The sequence below is a fragment of the Mytilus californianus genome, unplaced genomic scaffold, assembly GCF_021869535.1.
Source record: "Mytilus californianus isolate M0D057914Y unplaced genomic scaffold, xbMytCali1.0.p SCAF_3, whole genome shotgun sequence".
Classification (NCBI taxonomy): domain Eukaryota; kingdom Metazoa; phylum Mollusca; class Bivalvia; order Mytilida; family Mytilidae; genus Mytilus; species Mytilus californianus.
The window spans coordinates 22,036,435-22,055,905 of NW_026262679.1; the positions used below are offsets into that span (position 1 = coordinate 22,036,435).

Here is a 19,471-nt window from a genome sequence, read left to right on the forward strand (position 1 = left end):
TTGTTAAATGTTCTCAGCATGTAAGCCTACCACATAGATTTGCTGAGGGAAAATATGTAATTAATCAAGGTAGTACCAGGTGAAACAAAAACATATGTTAGTATAACCTCTCATACTTATAACTCTTAATGTCAAAACAGTCTCAGCTACTTATTACAACTTCTGTAACAGATGATTAGGAAAAAGTTAAATCAAATAACGTTATCAGTAGTTAGTATATAACAAATTTTCTTACACTGTATTAACCATTGAAAACCATAAAATTATGAGCTATGATATAAAAATGTACCTGCAGACCTATATTTTACTATTATTACATGTACATTCCTGAAGCATGTTACCAGATAAATGTCATACAATAACAGAACTTTGTTTAATAGATCTATCAATCTATAAAATTACTCAGTCTGCAGACATATACATGTATCACTAACAACAAAATGTCACAATAAATGTGAAATATCTGTGAATGTCACCCACTAATAGGTTCATCTTAAAATGATATATGTTCCTCTTATACTCAATGTCAATAACTAATAGGTTCATCTTAAACACAATGTCACCAACTAATAGGTTCATCAACTAATTAAGAAAATTAAAATGGAAAATATAATTATTTCAAATTTATTGTAGCATGGATAAACAGCAAGTCCAAGTCATATTTTTTGGAAAATCCTATATTCAGATGCTTTTACAATAGAATTCCAAATATTGTACCACTGTTCTTTCATAAGGAATTCTAGCTTGAATTTTCTATGAGCAACTCCTATCAAGAACATAGAATGCTAAAATATAAGCCAATGCAGCCTTAAGTAGGGGTTGAGTCTAATATAATAATTGAAACTAAAATGCAAGAATATGCTAGTTTAACAGTAATTTCAGTCACTAAAGCATGACAGAGATTGAAAAAAGGGGGGGGGGTATTTATCAAACATGCGAGTACAATTCTAAATGCATGGATGATAACCCAAAAGCCTACAATGCACTGATGGTCTTTCCTATACAAAAGGTACATCTTTAAAAATAAAAGAAAAAAGAAAAAAAACGCATACAATTGAAACATATTAAAGCTAATACTATTGTTTACCAAAATCCAACACTTTTCAAAACAAGAATGTGTCCATAGTACACAGATGCCCCACTCACACTATCATTTTCTATGTTCAGTGGACCGTGAAATTGGGGTCAAAACTCTAATTTGGCATTAAAATTAGAAAGATCATATCATAGGGAACATGTGTACTAAGTTTCAAGTTGATTGGACTTCAACTTCATCAAAAATTACCTTGACCAAAAACTTTAACCTGAAGCAGGCACTATCATTTTCTATGTTCAGTGGACCGTGAAATTGGGGTCAAAACTCTAATTTGGCATTAAAATTAGAAATATCATATCATAGGGACCATGTGTACTAAGTTTCAAGTTGATTGGACTCCCAACTTCATCAAAAACTACCTTGACCAAAAACTTTAACCTGAAGCGGGACAGACGGACGGACGCACAGACCGAAAAACATAATGCCCCTAGGTGGGGCATAAAAATACATTAAGAAATAACATTTGGACACAATGGTGTTGATGGTGCCATGACAGTAACTTCTTTGACTTGTTTTGAGACAAGTGTTGCATTCAAGACATAAAAGGAACACTATCTATACCATCAAATGACATGTATTTGAAGAATTACTGTTACTGCAAAAACATATATATCCAAAATTTTATTTCAACAGAAAATATTACGTATTAAAATATGTATCCATAAGGTGTAGATTCTATAAGGCCCAAAAATGGCCCCTATTTCTAGGTAAATTTTCAAATTAGTAATTATTGACCATTATCAAAACAAATCATTGAAAATAGGTCAGTTAGTTTTCGTAGTGGTAACATAATAGAGCAGTGTCGACAAAAATATCTTTTCATATTATGTTTGTTATAACAAGGTAACTATCTATCTGACTTGAATATTTAGTCAGTCGAACTTCCTAGGCCAAAATATGGTTGAAATTCAGACAATTTCGTCAACATTCATAAAAATCTCTATTTGTGACCTATTTGAAGTGTACATAACAATACAACCCTGACTCAGAAAAGCTCCTCAAAAAAATCTTCCTATTTCAATTTCTTACAAGTCTTTTTCATTATCTTGAAACGCTTTTCATATTGAACATGTTGAAACAATTTTCTGGGCAAAAAGGGCTCTTACAGTACTAACTCCTTTTATTTGTACAGAAAATATTAGGTAACTATACAATTTAGTGCCATATTCACCCAAAGGAATTATGCTGATTGATTTATATGCTTCCTATGCTCATTGATTTCTCTCCTATGCTAAGATTACTTGGATATCAGATGTTTCTTTCATAATATTTCTCATTTAATGATGTAATTCAATGTTCAACAGACAATATGAACAAAGAATGTTATATTGATTTTACAAGTATCATTATGAGTGATCAGTTTTACTTAAGAAACAAAACAGCAACTAAAATTATGAAATTTATCATTCTGAACAATCCTTGTCACTGCAAAGCAGATGAAGGGGGGTCAAATTACAGGTAATAGTTTTTGTTTAGAAAAAGTTATAATTGTGGTCTTGTATTGGTACAACCCTAAAAATGGAAAACAAGAAACCTACATACGTGGTAAATTAAGCCACACAAGGAACATTCAAATTTGTATCAATGAGACAGCAACCCAATGACATAAATAAACAAAAGACATCTAGAGGCCAATAAATGGGTGTATGTACAATATATCACATTCTATAGCTAAATCGCCTTCAAGAAGGAAAAAGTTGTGAATAGATTTGACAGGGACTATCAAAGATCAACCCTTAACACTAAAATTCTCTGAAATGAATAAACATTGAGTCTATTCAAAAACATATATTATTTGAAATATTAATTTTATTAAGAATTTATTGTTGTTGAAAGAATTAAATTCTATTAACTGTAGATATTTTTATGTTTAGTGACAGGGTTATGTTTTGCTGAGAGATCTTATGTCCATATAATAATTGCAACAACCGCGACACAGGGCTGTTGGGTGAAAAATTTTGATGTAAACGGATTTCATGATTTCTGGCATGGTAATTATTTAGCAGGAAGTTCATAATAAATAATCATATTTAAGTGAAGAAAGTAGAAAGTTTAATGATAAGTTTATGTAATATGTTATCAAAATATAGTGTCAGAATTGAGCAACCATAAAAACTACATGATTCCAGCATGACATAGAAAGGCAGAAGCTATCAAAATGACAGCAACTAGGCTTAAATACAAAACAAGGGTGAAACGGCGGGGGCATAATAAAAGATATTTTATGTTTTATAACTTTTAAGAGTTTGATGCAAGAATGGAGTGTCTCATATTACCATTGTCACATTGATCATATATAAATCCTCAAAGGAAAAACAAAATGTCAAAATTAAAAATGACTATCAGATCTAAAAGCCCTTTTCAAATGATTTTTATAGTTTGTTCTTATGTTGTACTGTTACACAACTGTCTCAGGTTAGGGGTATGGTGTTTGATGTCAGCAAACTAGTCTAACCCCCCCCCCCCCCCCACATGCACACACTGTATATGTGCCTGTCCCAAGTCAGGAGCCTGTAATTCAATGGTTGTCGTTTATTGCTGTTTCTCATATTTGTTATTCGTTTATTGTTTTGCATAGTTGTTCTTGTGTCATGCTAATACACCACTATTCCAAGTTAGGGGAGGGTTGGTGTCTTCAAACTAGTTTAACCCCTCCAAATTATTTATGTGCCTGTCCCAAGTCAGGAGCCTGTAGTTCAGTGGTTGTCGTTGGTTCATGTCTGTCTTATTTGTTTTAGTAAATTGTTTTGTAATAAATTAGGCTGTTAGTTTTCTCAATTGAATTGTTTCATATTTATTATGTCAGAGCATTTTATAGCTGACTATATGGTAAGGGTTTTTCTCATTGTCGAAGGCCACACAGTTGCCTATAATTGCTTACATTAATTTCATTGAACTTTGGTGGATAGTTGTCTCAATGGCAATCATACCACATCTCCTTATTTTCATAGCATGACTAACTGGACCATTTTATGTGCATTGTTGTATGTCTGGGTTTCAGGGAAAGTAATCATAAAATCAATTTTGACTCTCAATTTTCAAAATATTTGTTTGTGAGTGAATTATTCAAGTTTACACATCAATTAACTCCAAGGAAAGAAGTTTTTAATCCTGCAACTATCCTATCAAACTATATATGAGAACTGGCACATGAAGCTTGAAAACAATTTCATTATACCTTTGGAAATTACACATAACCCCATTTAATTTAAATATGCAAAAAATTATTCTACAAATGTGTATATAGTTGTATATCCTGTCCTCAAGATATCAAACAACACACAGACATGACAGAAAGTGACCTTGTGCAACAAATCAAGGTCCATAACTCCTGAATGTTAAATTTTAAAATTGTAAAAAATCCAATACATTCTGAACATAAACTGTTAACACTGAGATATGTCTCTCCTCTTTGTTATTTTGATAGTAAAATGCAAATGTTGAATTAAAATAGCAATACTTTAACATGTAAGTTATGGGAAACATTCAAAGTCAATGTACCATGACTGAAGGTACTGGGCAAAACAATCTCCATGGAAATGAGATCTGCCAATGCTAATAATACAACTGCATACCAAATTAATTGAACTGCAGTACCACTTGTGGTTCCCATAAACTGACCTAATTACAAACTAATATGTATGTTAACTAAGCAATGTTCAAAGTCAATAGATCATGACTGAGGGGACTGGGCCAAATAATCTCCATGGAAATGAGATGTGCCAATATTACTACAACTGCAAACTAAATATCATTGACCTACCACTAATGGTTCCCCATAAACTGACCTAATAACAAACTAATACTTGACAACTTAGCAAAAGATTCAAAGTCAATAGACCATGACTGAGGGAGCAGGGCCAAATGATCTCCATGGAAATGATATGTGTCAATGCTTATAATTATACAACTGTATACCAAATATCATTGACCTACCACTACTGACCTAATCAAAAACTAATACATGTACATGTTGATGCTGCTGCCGCCAGAAACAGCATACTTATGTCTTCGCTTTTTGACTCTGTCAAGGCCAGACAAAAATCTGAAAAAGGTCATTTTTGTGTTTTAAGTTATCAAATGAAAATGGTAATAAGACTCAATTCTATATTTTTTTAATTGTAAGCAGGTCAAAAAAAATGTAGAACTTTAATTTTCAGGAAAAGTTCCTACATGTACATGTAAAGAAAGGTGATAGAAAATATAAACAGTATCAAAAAGGCAGAAAAAAATTAGTCTGTAAAAGAATTACAATAGTGATTGATTAATCATTTCTGAACATTTTAATGCATTATTTTCATCACCAAAGCAAGCTTTTCATATACATGTACAGCTGTATTTAATCAGAAAAATTATTTTCTTTCCACATTCTTCCAAAATAATGCTATTACAATTTATATGTAAAATAATAAAATATACTACAATAAATAAAATGCAATCATTTTCTTCATTGTCTGTGCCAAGATCATAATTATTTCAAACAAATAAAAGATTACTCTAACAAAAGAACAGATTTTCTTTCATCCCAAACATCTAATTATAGGGATTTAAAATATAATGAACAAAAGATGATCTGCCTGACTAACAATATAATTGCTGGCTGTTTTATAATAATTTCTGTCAGACATTTGGCAAATTATTTGGCCAGACACCTTGCAGAGAGTCTGTTTGACCAAACTTCAATTTTCCTTTAAGACCTTTGGGATTATACATTATACAAGCAGAGCACTCAGAATTAACTATGTGGTCCAACTGCTATGCATCTTGCCAATCATACATGTTCAAGTACCTACAGTTGCAAGAGATTTTCTCTGCCATTTCAAAGTACTTATTAACTGCCTCAGTGGTCTCGTGGTAGCGTGTTCGCCTCAAGTGCGGGAGATTATGCTTCTCCACTAAGCACGTGGCATTAAGGAGTAAGAGCAAAGACTGGTCGGCTCGGAGTCAGAATAATGTGTCTGGTCAAGGTGACATGTCTTCCTGCGGACTGTCACCTTGTGAACTAGCACGTTAAAAATCCGGGTCAGAGTGTCGGTCTAGTACAAAGCAGGGTAAATATTCATATTACATTAACATGTTCTTGTCCTGAATATGCATATTAATTTGACGCTGGCCGTTAAGCAGCCATCCATCATCATTATCATCAAAGTACTTATTAAATTTTACAGGGTTGTAAATCACAGCAATCACACTGTTTCCCAGCTAATCTCTCAACTAAACAAAATCAACATATCTGCACTGCAGAAAATATAATTAAACAAGAATGTGTCCATAGTACACGGATGCCCCACTGCACTATTTTCTATGTTCAGTGGACCGTGAAATTGGGGTCAAAACTCTAATTTGGCATTAAAATTAGAAAGATCATATCATAGGGAACATGTAACAGGCTATTATTTGAACTTGGAATTATTTTTAATTATGGAATTTGCATAATTTCTTGTGCTTGAGATTTTTAATAAATTTTATGTTTATTCTGTATTTTAATGTTCTGTGCGGCGCACAACACTTTTTATTACAAAGAATATAGCAAATTTTCAATAGAATGTACTGTGCCGCGCACAACACTATCTATACAAAATACATTGTATGGAAAGTGTTATGCGCCACTCAAAACATTATAATACAGATTAAACATGGAATTCATTAAAAATTTCAAGCACAAGAAATTATGCAAATTCCATAATTAAAAATAATTCCAAGTTCAAATAATAGCCTGTATTTCAAGTTGATTGGACTTCAACTTCATCAAAAACTACCTTGACAAAAAACTTTATCCTGAAGCGGGATGCACAGACGAACGGACTGACGAAGGGACACACAGACCGAAAAACATAATGCCCCTCTACTATCGTAGTAGGAGCATAAAAATGTTGATCAACAAAAACTAAGTCTATTGATCAGAAAAATGCAGGTAAAATAAATTGTTTTTTTAATGTTTCTTCAGATGCTATTTTTTTTTATCTTGAATAAGCTTATTTCCAAGCTTCAAAATATTCCATAAAGGTTTTAAAAATGTATGAATGTTTAAAAAACATAATCCGAAACTGTATGGAAATGTTCTTTGCAAAAAAAAAACGAAATCTACTTATCAGGAAAATATTGGCAAATGAAAAATATATTTCTAAATTTGGATTCGTACATTATCTTTACTCATAGTAAAGCTTTTGCCAAAGTTTCATAACATTTCTTGATGGTGTGACAAAGATATTGTCAAAAAAAACTTTAATCACACACACTGAACCAAAATGTTGACAATGCCAAAAGAATGAAGGACTGCTATGTCTCGCTTCCACAAAAGATTGTTGTAGGTCCAAATAAAAAAAAATAAATTTAAAGTTCTTATTAATAAACTAGGTTTTTATTTTATTTTTGTTTTCAGCCATTGGAGCATTTTTAGTTGAATGAAATCTTTAATATATGTTAGTGATCTTACAAGTAATATTTTTTGTTGACACAGTAACTTTTATGATATTTCTATAGGTTTCTTTAATTTGATACATGTACCTGTGCCAGGTGATATATCTATTTATCATATACTTAGAGTTAATAACTTATAATTTTTGCAGTATGATAATAGCATTAAATTTATGTGAATTCCATATTTTCCGAAATCGTGTTTAGCGGGCTGATATGAAAAATTTATCACATGCCTCCAGCTATTATCACATGCCTTTCTGTAACGTTATCGCATGACATTCCGGGGTTACTCGGCAAATTCCAGAAAATACACCTCAATGGTAGGTTTTCAGTGAAAAACATAACAAAGTAGGGTACAAAACAATTATTAGGAAACAGGAAAATATATTATGTAAAATGCAAAAAAACAAATGATACAATAAATGCATTTTTCAAAGTTTCCAGCATAATTTAGGAAGTTACTTTCCAAATGTTGACTTTTCCACAGTGTTCATTATGTTTTGTTGATTTTTTTTTCCATCAATATAAAAATATATTATACTGTTGTTTTTCTCCTCTGTTGAGGCATATGATAGAAAGATTTCATATCAGATGTATTACATTTGGCGTCAAATGTCTGTAAACTTTTCACTTTTTGAACTTCTACTTGAGAACCCTTAAAAGGATCAATATATTAAACTGTTATTTTTCTCCATTGTTGAAGCATATAATAAAAAGATCATAACATGTCATTTTTTATATCAGATGTATTATCAGCCCTCGGTCAATATCAGCCCTTGAGCCTTCGGCTCTTGGGCTGATAATACATCTGATATGAAAAATACCATGTAATAATCTGATAGTACAATGTTCAAGTTAAATGATGCTAATTTACTACATAATCTACTGAAACAAAACATGTGCCAAGTTCTTTTACAATTTAATGCCAAATTCTAGTGAGATGCTACAAGAAATAAAAACACAAAAAAACCTTGCAGAACATTTGTTTCTTTGAAGTGATCTGCCAAACTGAGCAATTTTAACAACTGAACCATAACATGATAAAAACCACTCATCAAATATCTTGAATAATTCTGACATATTTTTTTTCAGGTGAAGAGAATGTCATATTTACATAAACCTGTATACAAACAAGTAAATAATATATGACAAACTGACTTGGATAACTATTCACATGCTAATTACTGAACGTGCAGGTACATGTAGCTATATATATATAGCTAGGAGGAGGAAGATAATCTGTATAATGTTTTTCGTTAGATCTACAAAAAAATGTGTTTAATAACAAATCCCTTGGTATAAGGATGCTGCTCCACTTGTGAAATCAATCTGGTCAGCTGGTCCTTAACATAAAAATAGGTGCTGTTTAAAAGACCCAAAATTCCAAAATACTTTAAACCAAACTAGTACTGCCACCATACACACGTGTATTATTATTATTATGATGAAAGATCAAAAGATTGTAATGGCAGGGTTTTAGCTATGATTTTGAGGGCTTTAAACACTTTTGCACAATATGGAAACCAACCTTTTTAGGGTAACAGCATACATGTACCTAGATAAAACTAAGGCAGTTATTGCATGGGGTTTAATACATGCAGAAATAAAATGCTTCGCAGAGCGCAGCCTGATACAACCACAGAGATCGAACCCTGAACAGTTGGGGCAAGCTTGGATACAATATTCAAGCTTGATACTGTCTGAATTTGGATTGTGATCAAATTTTTGACATAATATAGGTTTCCGACACAAAATAAATGTGGTCAAAGATCATAATAAACTATTAACACAGATATATGTCTCGCCTTTTTGTACTTTTGATAATGCAAATGTTGAAATTAAAATAGCAATACTTTAACATGTAAGTTATGCAAATATTCAAAGTCAATGAACCATGACTGAAGGTACATGGCAAAACAATCTCCATGGAAATGAGATGTGCCAATGCTAATACAACTGCATACCAAATACCATAGACTTATCATAAGTCGTTCCCTTTCAACAAACCTAAACACAAACATTGACTTGTAAACTACATGTATGTAAAAGTTTCAAAGTCAATGAACCATGATGAGGGGGTGGGGCTATATAATCTCCATGGAAATGAGACTTGCAAATGCCAATAAATTTGCATACCAAATATCATTGACTTTACATTAGCAGTTCCCCTTGAACTGACCTAATCACAAACTAATACATGTAAACTAAGCAAAAGTTTTAAAGTCAATAGACCATGACTGAGGGGGCGGAGCCAAATAATCTCCATGGAAATGAGATATGCCAATGCTTATACAACTGCATACCAAATATCATTGACTTACCACTAGTGGTTCCCCATAAACTGACCTAATCACAAACTAATACATGTAAACTAAGCAAAAGTTTCAAAGTCAATAGACCATGACTGAGGGGGCAGGGCCAAATAATCTCCATGGAAATGAGATGTGCCAGTGCTAATACAACTGCATACCAAATATCATTAAACTAGACCTAATCACAAACTAATACATTGTTGATGCCGCTGCTGTCGCAGCCAACACAGGAAACAGCATACCTATGTCTCGCTTTTTGACTCCGTCAAGGCGAGACAAAAATTTGAAATGGGACATTTAATTTACCTAGTTTGGTCTGATATCCAAAATCTAACAACATGGTTAGATTCAACATATCAAAAAACATCAAAAATATAATTTTAGTTGAAATCAATTTTGGACTCTTCAAACCTCAATATGTTCTAATTTGAAAACAGGGCCCAAAATAAAAATTCTAAATGCACAATAAGATTCAGCATATCATAAAGCCGCTATAATTCAGTTTTTGATGAAATCAAACAAACTTTAATTTTGGACCCTTTGGACCTCAATGTAGATAGACCAATTTAAATCAAAGCACTGTAAGCGCTGTAGGCAGTTAACCAAAAACCAAGGCAAACGTAATTATGAAAACTGTGGCAGTGTTGCTTCAATTTTTTTTTCAAGATTTGAAAGAACAAACATTAAACATTCGTAAATTGTACATTTATGTTCATTTAATGAATTGATTATTAAGGCAAATTAATTAATATTTCATCAAGGTTTTCAAAAGCAACTCATATATCAATGTAAATGACCCCCATCTTCACCCCCTTATGTATGATGTTACTTCATACCAAGTTTGGAATAAAATGACAGGTGATTATAAAACAGTTGGTCAAACATTCTCGGGCTTTACACTGCTTGAAAGATTTATATGTTTTCTTTAAAATGAGCCATAAATGAAAATTAGTATGGGCCCAGAAATAATTTATTAATAGTTAAAGTAAATTCAATTAACCTAGACTCATTTTTTGCATCAATAAAATTTTATAATAAACAAGAAATAATTGTGACAGGATGCCATTACGAAGTCTCCCAAACAAAGCCCCCATAATTCATCATTCCCATGGTCTCCTGACATTGGGCAAAGTCCAGTTTATATTGGTTTGGTCTAGTAAAGTGATATGCATATGTGACACCTAGGAGATTGACGCTGTATGTCATTCAAATCTTTTTGAAATGATGAACAGGAATAAATATGGTTTAGGTGTGGGTATCTCGACCGTTTACAAGTTCTCAAACAGGAGGGGTGGGGTGACCCCAGGGACTCTTTGTATTGTCCCATACATGAATACATATGGTTTAGGGGTGGGGATCTCGACCATTTCCAAGTTCTCAAACAGGAGGGGGTGGGGTGACCCCAGGGACTCCCCAAATATTTCATTTGATTTGTTATATTGTCCCATACATGAATATATATGGTTTAGGGGTGGGGATCTTGACTGTTTACAAGTTCTCAAACAAGAGGGGGTGGGGTGTCCCCATGGACTCCCCCTATATTTCATTTGATTTGTTTTATTGTCCAATACATGACAAGAAATAATTGTAACAGGATGCTGTTACGAAGTCTCCCAAACAAAGCTCCAATAATTCGTCATTCCCATGGTCGCCTGACATTGGGCAAAGTCCAGTACAAATTGGTTTGTGATATGCATAAGTGACGCTTATGGATTAACCCTGTATGTCATTCAAATCTTCTTGAAATGACGAACAGGAATATATATGGTCTAGGGGTGGTGATCTCGACCGTTTACAAGATAAAAGCACATTCTCAAATTGAAGGGGGGGTGGGGTAAGAATACAAGGGGGTGTGTGTGATCCCCAGGGGACTCGCCCTTTATTTCATTTGATTTGTTTTATTGTCCCATACAAGAATATATATGGTTTAGGGGTGGGGATCTTGACCGTTTACAAGTTTTCAAAACGAAAAGGGGGGGGGGGGGGGGGGGGGGGTTACTCCAGGGGATTTCCCCGAAATTTCATTTGATTTGTTCTATTGTCCCATACAAGAATATATATGGTTTAGGGGTGGGGATCTCGACCGTTTACAAGTTTTTTTAAAAAAAGGGGGGTGGGGGTGACCCCCGTGGACTTCCCCTATATTTCATTTGATTTGTTTTATTGTCCCATACAAGAATATATATGGTTTAGGTGTGGGGATCTCAACCGTTTACAAGTTCTCAAACAGGAGGGGGTGGGGTGACCCCAGGGAGCTCGCCTTTTATTTCATTTGATTTGTTTTATTGTCCCATACAAGAAAATATATGGTTTCGGGGTGGGTATCTTGACCGTTTACAAGTTGTCAAAAAGAAGGGGGTGCGGGTGACCCCCCTGGACTCCCCTATATTTCATTTGATTTGTTTTATTGTCCCATACAAGAATATATATGGTTTAGGGGTGGGGATCTCGACCGTTTACAAGTTTTCAAGAAAAAGAAAAAGAAAAATAATAAAAATAATAAGAACTGAGCAAAAACAATGAGTCTCCAAACTTTGTTTGGGAGACTTAAATATATATGGTTCAGGGGTGGGGATCTCGACCATTTCCAAGTTCTCAAACAGGAGGGGGTGGGGTGACCCGAGGAACTCCCCATATATTTCATTTGATTTGTTATATTGTCCCATACATGAATATATATGGTTTAGGGGTGGGGATATTGACTGTTTACAAGTTCTTAAACAGGAGGGGGTGGGTGTCCCCAGGGACTCCCCCTATATTTTATTTGATTTGTTTTATTGTCCCATACATGAATGTATATGGTTTAGGGGTGGGGATCTCAACCATTTCCAAGTTCTCAAACAGGAGGGGTTGGGGTGACCCCAGGGACTCCCCCTATATTTCATTTGATTTGTTTTATTGTCCCATACATGAATATATATGGTTTAGGGGTGGGGATCTGGACTATTTCCAAGTTCTCCAATAGGAGGGGTAAGGAAGACACCCGGGACTCCTCCAAATTATTTTCATTTGATTTGTTTTATTGTCCCATACAAGTATATATATTGTTTAGGGGTGGGGATGTCGACGGTTTACAAGATAAAAGTACATTTCAAATTGAAGGGGGTTGGGATGACCCCCAGGGACTCACCCTATATTTTGGTTGATTTTTTTTATTGTCCTGTTCTCATTACTGAAGACTGCATGTGTCTATCACTTACTGTTTTTGAGAAATATTCATTTGAAAATTTAAAATTAAAAAGAATAAAATCCCATAGGGTTCTATAGTAAATCCCTCCCTTCTTCAGGCCCCTCCAAATACCCCTAAATATACCCCAATGCACAAACAAAAGATTAATGGCTCCGCTAGACATGTTAGTCTAATATTTTATGAAACCCTAAGTAAATTTGACAAACGGTCAAAGTTGTCTTCTTAGACGGTTTGAGTGGATTCGGTCCGACTTGTCTCGGGGACGAGTTGTCCACATTACTTAAAACATCCCATCAACGTCGATTTCCGCATCCGTTTCATTCATAAAATATCAACAACCTTATTTGGCAAGATAAGTTAAAAATTACCGCCCACTTATATTACTTTATTTCTCTATTATAGAGATTTGTTGTACATGAACAATATTCCTGCGCATTTTGCCATTTGGGAAATATAAACGACTTGTAATTACCGATTTTCGGCGATGAAATATTTCATACAATTGTTCTTTGACATCGTAGCCAAAAGCACAGGGGATAATAAACTACATACGGATTTCTATTGAGCACTACTTCCTTTGTGCAACTTCAAAAGTTTTGGGTAGTTCGACGATCATTTAAGGTTTTTCTGGTCATATTTTTTGTATTCCAGAAATAAAAGTATTATAAAAATGTCCAATTAGTTATAAATAACATAATAGCCAGCTAGATAATAACAATGGCACGTATTTCAGCATTTATTGGGTAGAACACAAATCTAGGGTGCTCGCATAAGGCAGCTTAACTGCCTAAAAATGGGGCCCAATATTCAAAATAGTAATACAAGATTAGAACCCATTGAAATTGGTTAAAAAATTTGTATTTATTTTCAACTGAAGATTCCTTGCTATTGTGTAATACTGTGCTATTGCGCAATACATGTACTGTGCTGTTGCACAATACTTAGTTAATTTGTTATATATAATAATTTACACACCCTGTTTGGTGTGTATCTCCTGCCATATCAGTATTTGTTGCTTTTATATGTAAATCAGAAATAATCAATGTAAAAATTAAAAAATTTTGGGAAAAAAAAACAAAAATTAAAAAAAAAAAAATCCCCCCAAAAAAATTTTTTTGAAAACATTTGAAATTTTGAAGAATCGTGAAGAAAAAAAGTATGAACCCCCTTTAAAAAAATGTTCAAAAAATTTGTGAAATTTCTAAAAATTTTGAAGAAAAAAAATATGAATCCCCCCCAAAAAAAATTTGAAAAAAAATCCCCCCCCCCCATTTTTTTTGGAAATTTTGAAGATTATTTTCTTTTTTCAGGAAAATGTACAATTTCAGAGAGTTCCATAAACTTGAACATAAGTTATTGTCTTGAAACTAGAAAAATGCTTGTTTTTGGCCCTTTTTGCACCTAATTTCTAAACGTTTGGGGCAATTACCCCTATAATCAATCCCAGCCTTCCCTTTGTGATACATTGTATGGAACCTTGTGGTACAATTTCTCAGAGATCCATACACTTACACACAAGTTATTGTCCGGAAACTACAAAAATGCTTGTTTTTGGCCCCTAATCCCTAAACTGTTGGTACCATTACCCCCTCAAAATCAATCCCAACCTTCTTTTTGTGGTATTGAACCTTCTGGTAAAATTTCATAGAGATCCATTCACTTAAACTAAAGTTATTGTCCGGAAACCAAATGTGTCTTCGGACGACGACGATGACGACATGATAGCATTATACAAAGGCAAATGTTTTGCGGTCGTATAAAAAGCATGTTTAATGTGTACATTCATTTTCTTTTCAGCATTTCATTAGTAATACTGTATACAAATGTATTTTTATGGATTGGTAAGGCAATATAAGAATCAGAGTGAAATTAACTAAGCTTAAGCTGGAAAACCTTACAAATTAAGAATACCTATTAGTAGTGCATTGCATAATGAGAGTTAAAAAAAAAATGTAATTTGAATTTTGAATAGGATGTTAAAATTCTTGAAAATATAAAAATGTAATGCAATACATTTTATATATAACAGGTATCATTAAGAGCATCAAATTTAAAGAAACGTATAAAAATGGAAGCTACATGACACCACAGTGGTAAACAAATAAACTCCCTTTACATAAGCTGATATAATACCAGCAACAACATTATCACAATAATCTATCATTAATTATCTACAGGAAGTATCATGAATGACAGATAGCCCATAGATAAAGTAATGCCTTATTTCCTAAATGTCTTCTTATCCTGCTGTCATGTAAAATAAAACTTTAAGATTGCAGCCATAATAAAGTAATGTATTACATGTAGATTAGCCCTGTATAATGTATTACATGTAGATTAGCCCTGTACAAAAGATCATCAATTAGCATTAGAATTCAAAACATGTTCCTTGCCTTGATTTACAAAACAATTTTGGCCTTTCAAAAACAAGAGATTCATAATAAAATAGTAAATAATCATAAAAAGACAAATGAGGACATATTATAACTGAGACTCTGCACTTATTTCATAGTATACTGTTGTTCTAATATTAAAACTATAAGAGTATAACATACAGTGACATTACCTACATTGTAATGTATTTTTCACAAGTTTTGAATCATAAATAAAGAATGAGTACAAGTTAATTTTTAAAAGTTTATATATAAATGTACATTGTATATGTATTATTTAATTAATTTTGTTGGATTTAGACCACATACAGGTATATGTAGATGCAGTGAGCCAACAATAATAAACTGCTTCGCTTAGCGCAGCTGGATACGCCCGCAGAGGTCCATCCCTGAACAGTTTGGGAAAAAATGGACAAAATATTCAAGCTTGATACAGGTCTGAATTTGGATTGTAATTAAATATTTGACATATTATAGGTTTCTGAATAAATGTAGTCAAAGAACTTGAAATTGGTTATATGAATTGAATTTATATTCAATTAAAGATTTCTTGCTGTTGTGCAATACACTGTGCTGTTGCGCAATACTTAGTAAATCTGTTGTCAGACTATAAACAAATAAAATCTTATAACTCGGAAACGTAAAATCGAAAATTTATAAAAATCAAAAAGGGAGCTTACAAGAATACATATAAACAATTTACCAAATTTTCATAAAAAATGCTAAAAGTATTTTTGAGTTATTGTCTGAAAACTGGAAAATCCCCCATTTTGTAATGAATAAAACCTCATGAATCGGAAACAAATAGTCTAAAATTGATAAAAATCAAAAGGGAGCTCATGTCGATAGAAATAAACAATTCACCAAAGTCTCTAGCAAATTGGTGAAATTGTTTTTGAGTTCTTGTCCGAAAACTGGAAAATCCCCCCTTTTTTAATGAATAAAACCCCAAAACTCGGAAACGGTAAATGTGAAATTTATAAAAAACGAAAGGGAGCTCAGGTCAATAGATATAAACAATTCGCACAAGTTACATGCAAATTGTTGAAATTGTTTTTGAGTTATTGTCCGAAAACTGGAAAATCCCTCCTTCTTTAATGAATAAAACCCCAAAACTCGTTAAACGGTAAATCTAAAATTTATAAAAAACGAAAGGGAGCTCACGTCAATAGATATAAACAATTCACCAAAGTTTCATGCATATTGGTTAAAGCGTTTTTGAATTAATGTCCCACATGTTGACGACGGACGGACGGACAGACAGTCAACGGTATACCCTAATACGTCCCGTAAACGGGCGTATAAAAATGGATCAAATTATAAGTTCATTCCTGCATGTACAAAACATGTAATGTACATGTATCATTCAATATATCTTACTTGAAATAATTTTTTAATTTCCATGTTCATGTATATATTTTTTACATGCACTTTTACTAGACGTGTACATGTATACCTAGTTGTTATTTTTGACATTGCTAGTTTATCATTATTTTTCAGTGTCTGACACTCTTAGAAATGGTTTTATACATTTTTACCTCTCTATACAAATTTGAAAATGGACATTAACATGTATTTTGTATTTTCATGTTGACAGAGTGGATATGGGAAGAAGGCACCTGGTATAGATGCACACAAGATAACAAATTAATGAAATATTTGGTTTATCAATAAAATGAACGTTAGTTTTCATCTTGCATTGAAATCTGCTTGAAAATCTTCAATAATGAACTTAACAGTTCACACCTTACAGCACAAAAAGATGGCACATTTACCAATCAACTGCTACACATGTACACATGTACATATGTGTTTGAAGAAATATACATTAAAAAAATGTACAATATAGTCATCATTACTATTTTGTGTTTACTCTAAGACTTTTTGCAATACAAAATGAAACATGAATTTATATTATTATTCTGTCAGAGATATATATACAAAGGGTCCATTTTTGTAGATTTGCTCTACAACAAGTCAAAATTGTTGGTATCATGGAGTTATTCATTTGTGCATGTACATGTACATGTATATTGAATTAAAGTTTTAGGAATTATCTAAATATATCATTAAGGTAAAATATTTATTATATATATACAAATCTAGAATTTGCTAAAAACAGAATGGAACTACAACTAAGCTGTGCATCTTTAATTAGGTTTCCCAAGGGCAATGGATAATAGTATGTACTTCATAAAATGGCCCTTTGACCCTTACTTGGTTTTAGAGACATAGTGAATTTAAATTGTCTCCCTTATGTAACATAATAAAGGGAGATACATGTACATGTACATAAGCATGAGTTTAGTTTTTGTCTGAGATATGTACATTCCTTTAAATACAATGGAGGGAGGGGAACTTGTTTAATACATGTTTCATCAGGTTAATGGTCTACAAGACAAACAAAAATTGATGTATGTTTTTTTTGCAATTAACATTGAATTTACAAAAATATTAAAAAAAAAGATTCTTTTTGCAATTAAATTTTTTTTCTCAATTTTTGTGAATTTTTTACACAGAAATATTTAACTGTTTTTCTTTATAATGCTTGTCAAGTTTTTATCATGTTTACATACTGCACTTCCAGAATATCTAGAAACTGAAATTTCATGAAAATCTGTATTGAGGGAGATAATATTTTAATATAGTCCAAATACCAGGCTATTTTATATTTTTTTTTGCTGCGACACCTTCCTACAAGATATCATATTTGGATTACAATTTTAAAATATGCTCAAACTTAAGATGTACAAGACCTACAAAATGTCATTACAAAAAAAGCCAATGGTCTTCAATCTTTCTAGCACCCAAGGGTGACAGGGGAATAGAAATATGGTCACTTTGGTCATCCAACCAGCAGTAAAATTCTTGCCAAAGTGAGGTGACATTTTGTTTTTTTGGGGATGTACAAGTACGCAGCCACATCAGGTCAGAATGGGGATAAAAGTCTGAAGCCACGTGTTGAGAGTGCCAAGCTCTCAGCCTCTCAGGATGTTCAGAACCCTTGCAACAATTGTTTGAGAGGTCCTTTGGTGGCCTGTTGCAAGGCAAAATTTGTCCATATCTAATATACCCTCATTTTCCGTAGCAGTTCCCCAACCTTCATTCTGAATGAGCTCTTTACCTGGACCTATCTATTGTAATTATTGTTAATTTGTTCTCATCCTTAACATGCATGAAATGTTTGCCACTGGCCGTTAACAGCTGGTTAAGCAACCAACAGTCAATCAATCTAACGTTATATGTAAAATTAAATTTGAAATAATATTTAAAATATATACAATTAAGGATTTCAGCCTATTTTGCAGGCACATAACATTAAAGAAATCATAACAAAAAGTAAAATGTTGATGCAAGGTGAATGCAACTTACCTGTATTAACAACAACTGGGCCTACGCTGGAAAACCAAACCAGAACAAATAAACTTGGTTGGAAATCCATTTCAATTCAAATATATTTATAAATCATTATTCCTAATTGCATTTTATTAATGCACAAAAGATTTATATATGCAAAATCCATTTCTACTGCTTTCTTTGAAGTCTCGCATTCTCTCGCACTTTGTTGTATGGGGACTGCTACAATGTTTACCACGGACCTGACCTCGGTTTTACAAAGTCGTGGTATGCAAAAAAAATAACTTTTTAAAACAAAAGTAATGCAGATCTCTAATGGTCTGCTAACGTCAGAAATTTGAAACTTTTCTTAACTTAAATCAACTCCTTTTTTGACATTTTTTTAACATATATAAAATGGGTTATCAAAAGTTTGACCTTTGAAATGTGGTATGGTTGTTTAAACAAACAATACTTACCCAAAACTTAGTATATAATGTGATATTTTCAAAAACATAATGAAATACATTTTGTGAAAAAATTACACACTTTGTGTGGATTGTACAATCATAGAAAAGGCATCATATAAATGTGAATAGAAGGTAAACTAAATGATAGAATTTTGAAATAAAATATGAGAAGATAGTTCATATGAAATGCTTTCGGAATATAAAAAAAAAATGTCGTCATCGTACCTTTTTCATGCTTTAACATAAAATAGAAA

The 19,471-nt window shown here is 32.7% G+C and overlaps 1 protein-coding gene across 1 annotated transcript in view; it reads right to left on the reverse strand.

The window, feature by feature from the left end:
* LOC127734123 (chondroitin sulfate proteoglycan 4-like) overlaps positions 1-18,963 on the reverse strand; it is a 39,510-nt gene extending 20,547 nt beyond the window's left edge. Inside the window, exon 1 of the mRNA XM_052243796.1 lies at positions 18,784-18,963. Within this exon, the coding sequence (XP_052099756.1) occupies positions 18,784-18,853 (70 nt within the window). The 5' untranslated portion in view covers positions 18,854-18,963. The remainder of the gene's footprint in view (positions 1-18,783) is intronic.
* Between the last annotated feature and the right edge of the window lie 508 nt (positions 18,964-19,471).